The following is a 5,814-nucleotide window of genomic DNA, read 5'->3' as shown; positions in this document are numbered from 1 at the left end:
GCATTGGTAACCAACAATTGTTACCTTAAAGGGATAGACCTAAAAAAATAAAATGTTGTCATAATTTGCTTACCCTTATGTTGTTCCAAACCGTTAAGACGGTTTTCACACAAAAGGAGATGTTAGGCAGAATGTTAGCCCCATTCACCATTCACTTTCATTTACGGAATAAAGATTAAATGAGCCTAACATCTCCATTTGTGTTCCATGGAAAAAGAGAAGTCATGCTTATTTGGAACAAAGCATTTTTTGGGTGAACTATGACTTTAAAGAGCTATTTTTACCTGATCTAAACATTAACATTAGTTTTGTTGTTGTAACCTAGTTTATTCAGGTTGATTCAGTGATTAAATAATATGTTTGAGTTAAAGATACACTATGTAACTTTTGGCCCTCTAGATGTTGAAAAATAAAACTGCATGCGTCTTGCGGAAGAACATTGTTTTTTTTAATGACGCAAGTTGTGCTTTGGCTCTGCTCCTCTGCACAGATGACTGTGGTTCGAGGCACCGGTGTACACATGGATACAGAGCATCTTATCAGAGTGAATGGTCAAATAAATAATGAAAGAAAGATAGGAAAAGACGGATATCCAAAAGAATATCATCTGAGCAGGTAAGTACCATATCTTATGCTGTTGTTTTGACTTATTGGAAACCTTGATATTTTGAAATAAATTATGTTACAAAAGTTAGGCAACGTTCATTAACATTAGACATAACAGTTGCTAGTCTGACAAGGTCATACGTTGTAAAGTTTTATAACTGCAGGGTATTCTGGCCAAATAGACCATGGTAGTAACTACTTTAAAGATTGTCATTGTTATCAATCACTGGTCAACATCATTTCAAAACTCATGTATCCTTGGCAAGCCTAGGACTAAAGGATTTATTTATGTAAATAACTGCCATTATAAAGAAAAATACACACATTTGCTAGCAAGTGAAAAGTTCTGCACTGATTACAGTATAATTATTTCACTACACACAGACGTGTGTGTGATTGCACAATTATATATAAACCATATCAATAAAATATCTTACCTGTTGAGAAAGAAAAAAGCCATCTCTGGCTTGTTTTTAAACACTTTCAGATCTCGGAGTTGTCGCCACCTCTGAAAAGCCAAGCCGATGTTGATTCGGGTTTTATTACGGACTCTGTCGCTTTCCCTTTTTGCTTGTAGACTCTGCTCTGTTTGGGGTTTCTTTGTTTTTACCACCAGTGATTCCCTGGAGGTTTGCCGTTTTGAATGATCCATGGTCAATTTTTCTTGTTCGTCATGACAACAAACTTCAAACTTCACGTTACTCCTACAACATACACGCGCTACAGTAGCCGGAGCTTATTTTCTCTGTGTACGGATATGACGTGAACACGCACGGGCAATGACGTATGTTTACAATTTCCCGTGAAATCCATCCCGACAGCTCTAAAACATAAATCATTATTATAGGTTTATCAAAGTGTATTTGGGTAAAGACATGGTTTGGAAGATGGATTTTTGTTGCACTCTCTCATTAATAACATTTTGTTATTTTTTAACAAAAGAAAGTTACATAGCGTAGCTTTAAATAAAACCAGATCATTTAAATGTCACCACATAGAGGCATAACGTCATGGTTACTAGTGTAACCTCCATTCCCTGATGGAGGGAACGAGATGTTGGTGTTGATGTAGTGACACTAGAGGTCACTCTTGGGAGCCCGAGACACCTCTGGTCTTTGATAAAAGGCCAATGAAAATTGGCGAGTGGTATTTGTATGCCACTCCCCTGAACATACGAGCTGGTATGCAACCACTCATTCAGATTTTCTCTTCGGAGCCGAACGGTAATGCTCATTGAGCTGAATAGCACTGTTCATTCACCTCTGCTGGATCTGACGACGCATTTCAGCGGCTTCTCCCTCCTCTGCACTGGTGCACTGCAGAGTGAGAAAAGCTCCTTTTATACCTTTATGTCCGGGGGATTGGCATGTAAATACCACTCGCCAATTTTCATTGGCCTTTTATCAAAGACCAGAGGTGTCTCGGGCTCCCAAGAGTGACCCCTAGTGTCACTACATCGACACCAACGTCGAGTGAGTGACAGATAGGGAACCAGGAAATTACTTTTGGGTGGGCCTCAATAAAAATGGATGGGCCATGTTTTCGACCAAATTTTCCTTAGCAACAGGGAAGCGGCACATTCAAACAGTGCTTTCACACTTTCAGAAATTAGAATGGATGCATTTTTTAAACTGTTTTAAAAAATATATTTGAAGTCAAAGAATAATCTCTAATATTCTGGGTCCCACCCTTAGCTACGCCACTGCATGAAGCAGATGTTAGATTTTTTTGTTATTTTGTTCTATGAGTATGACAGTTCGGCTCCGAAGAGAAATCTGAATGAGTGGTTGCATACCAGCTCGTATGTTCAGGGGAGTGGCATACAAATACCATTGCCACAATGACTATAGATGTGTCTGACAATTTTACTAATGTCTTGTCATGTTTGTAATGACAATGGAATAGTCTTGACAGGCACAGTTAAATAACAACTTTGGATTTGGACTGCATTCATAAAAAAAAAAAATAAATAAAAAAAATACTAAAAGCTGAAAATTAAACTTGAAACAAATTAAAACTCCATGGACTTGTATGTCTTCTTATGCAGTGCTGTGGAGGTTTTATGTGGCTCAAAAATATTCTATAATTAACTGCAAAGACATCCAAAAATGTATGAATACACTTTCAGGATATAACTCTTAGATTCTTGTCAAAAACTGTGTGTAGGAGAGACTAGCGAGTGATGCACTGTAACATGGGGTGCGTTGTTACACAATCTGTTTAATCAAATAGTAATTATATTTATGGTTGAAATCACATCAGCACAAGGCACCTCTGCCATGAGCAAACATTAGAAGCTGTAAATATCTGTGTAAAAATATAAAGGGTTTGCAGGACAAAAAAAATAAATAAAAAAATAGAACATTCAGGTAAGAAAGTGAAATTTCACAGCTGGTTTATGATTTGATTCACAATCATGCGAATGGGTGTTAATTGGCAACTGGAATCATCTGAATCTGCAGGTTATCTTGTTTATTTTGAAATACAGGTATTACACACACACACGCTTTTCATCTACATGTTAAAGGAAAAGTTCACCCTAAAATAATAATTCTCTCATCATTTATTCACCCCTATGCTGTCTCAACCCTTATGACCTCTTTTTTATGGGTGTATGATGTGTTTGTTTGTACAGTGCAAGGCAATGGGGTCCAAAACTTTCAATATCCTCAAAGAACTTAAAGGCAGCATAAAGATAATTCATACAGCTCAAGTAGTAAAATCCATTTCTTCTGAAGTGATATGATCGGTTTTGGGTGAGAACAGACCAAACTGTAAATCCTTTTTCACTATAAATCTTGACATCTACAGTCTCCTTGGAGCAGTCATGATTTAAAGCATGATTACACTCCAAAAGGTGTAACTGAAAATTCAAAGATCAGTCTTTAGATTTGTATCTAGTTTAATTTGCTGCAGACAAATACTATATCAATGTTATATCAAAGTCCAAAGCATATAGTGAAAAGAATAACAGACATGAAAATAAATCGTATATATATATATATATATATATATATAAAACAAGTCCTCATGAATTTGAGAATAAACTTACAGATGAACACTTCTCTAAATTTTGTTAGAAAAAATTTCAAATTTGAGACCGCTTACCACAGACCAAAAAAAAAAAAAAAAAACAGTCCTTTTCACTTGTGTCTCTCAGCAAGCAAATCCACCAATCAAAGCAAAAAGTTTTTGTTTTTTTTCACTCTTGGGGTGTGATGACAAGATAAGTTGTGACATATAAAATGACCAGTGTAACTAAACTCCACTCTGAGTCAAGCATTTTGTCCTATTGATTACTAATTACTAAAACTCATAATTACTGAGTCACTCAAGGAGGCAACAATTAAGTACCCTTACATTTTAGATGAGGTGACAACTGTTGTATGTATCAATCATCTCCCTTGGTAAGTAAAGAATACTGCAGGTCATTATATTTAAAAAAGTAATTATATTTTGTATAATGCAGCTCCAAAACATAACATAATTTTACACTTCCATTTGCACTTCTGATTAACTGGTGTCTAGGAGAATTGTTCATCTATCAAACTAAAAGCAAAAACTGAAGACAGCCAGTCAATGTGCTATAAAACACACACACACACACACACACACACACACACACACACACACACACACAAAACACAAATGACATGTGAATATTCACAATAAATAAAGAGATGGAAAATATAAAATAGAATAATGTGTTTTATAATCTGTAGAATCTTAAATCAATTAGCTTTGCTACTCTCAATAAAAACTGTATGATTATAATTATCCATTAGTCCTTCTATAGTGCTGAGCAATACTTTGAAATGCAATGCTATTATTGTAAGTGCTTTACTGTGTGTATGTCTGTGTGCTCTCACCCTCTGTATTTGAATCACTCTGTTTTGTTTAGGGCCACAGATGGACAACCTGACATTCAGAAACAGTTTAGTCTTAGTTGAGGGACTGAAAATTACACCACAGTCCAGCCAAATTGCATTTGTCATAATTTTGATTGCTTTCATATTTATAATGGTATCTAACATTGGAATTTTGATTCAGATCTCAGCAGATAAAAATTTACATCAGCCCATGCATATTCTTTTCTGCCACTTGCCAGTGAATGATATAATAGGATCAGCTGTCATGATACCACGCTTGTTGAAGGATTTATTAACTGACCACTCTGAGCGCTACACCACATATGTGGAGTGTGTTATTCAAGCTTATTTTATACATTTGTATGGAACAACATGCCACACAGTACTAATGATCATGGCCTTTGACAGATATGTGGCCATATGCAATCCACTGCGATATCCAACCATAATGACTAATAAGATGATGGTTAAACTGTCAGTGGCAGCCTGGGGTGTTGCAGTTGTGCTGGTGGGAATTTTGATCGGTCTCAGTGTGCGTCTGTCTCACTGCAGATCAGTGATTCAAAACCACTTTTGTGACAATGCTTCACTGTTTAAACTGTCCTGTGAAAATATTTTGATTAATAATGTATATGGCTTAACCTTTACTGTGGTTTTATTCACTACATCAGTGGGGTGGATGCTAATGACATATATCAGGATAGCATTGGTATGCTTAAAAAGCAAAAACAAAGCAGCAAACAGCAAAGCCATAAAAACCTGCACCACTCATTTGGCTGTTTATGTGATCTTGCTGATCTGTGGATTCACCCCAATTGTTCTCCATCGTTTCTCAGAATATGTTGAAGAAAGGAAACTAGCTAGTATAATGTTCCATGTTATACCACCAGGCTTGAATCCAATAATATATGGTTTACAGGCCAAAGAAATAAGACAAAGGCTTTTTAAACTTTTCAGACATAAAATTAATTCTAAATGATTTCTAAATACATGAATGAAAGCAGACACTATAATGACGTCTGTGTGTGAATAATGACTTTGTAAAGGGAAATAAATACTTCAATCTTTATTTTTGTTTCTTCCAAAGGATTTCTTGAGAGTCTAGGCATATGTGATGTGAAGTATGTAACAACAAAAAACTTAAATGTACAAGGTAAATAAGTTGTAACAGTCAGTATGATTGATGTATAGAGCCAATAACATAATGAGAAGCTGGTATACACTAAATAGATGATTGTGTTTGATTGTTTCCATAAAAAAGTGTGTGATATATTTATTTAGGACTGTGTGTTGAGGAAGAGGTGTTGGGGTAATGGGAGATTTGTTTTAATAAAGGTTG

At 35.7% G+C, this 5,814-nt stretch overlaps 1 protein-coding gene across 1 annotated transcript; it reads left to right on the top strand.

Moving 5' to 3' along the window:
• Positions 1-4,515: 4,515 nt before the first annotated feature.
• Positions 4,516-5,454, top strand: LOC127431358 (olfactory receptor 1J2-like). Its single transcript, XM_051681777.1, has one exon. The coding sequence runs from the start codon at positions 4,516-4,518 to the stop codon at positions 5,452-5,454; it is 939 nt and encodes a 312-aa protein (XP_051537737.1).
• The last annotated feature ends 360 nt before the right edge of the window (positions 5,455-5,814 follow it).

Source organism: Myxocyprinus asiaticus, chromosome 40, assembly GCF_019703515.2.
Source record: "Myxocyprinus asiaticus isolate MX2 ecotype Aquarium Trade chromosome 40, UBuf_Myxa_2, whole genome shotgun sequence".
NCBI lineage: Eukaryota > Metazoa > Chordata > Actinopteri > Cypriniformes > Catostomidae > Myxocyprinus > Myxocyprinus asiaticus.
This window is presented reverse-complemented; position numbering and strand designations above follow the sequence as displayed.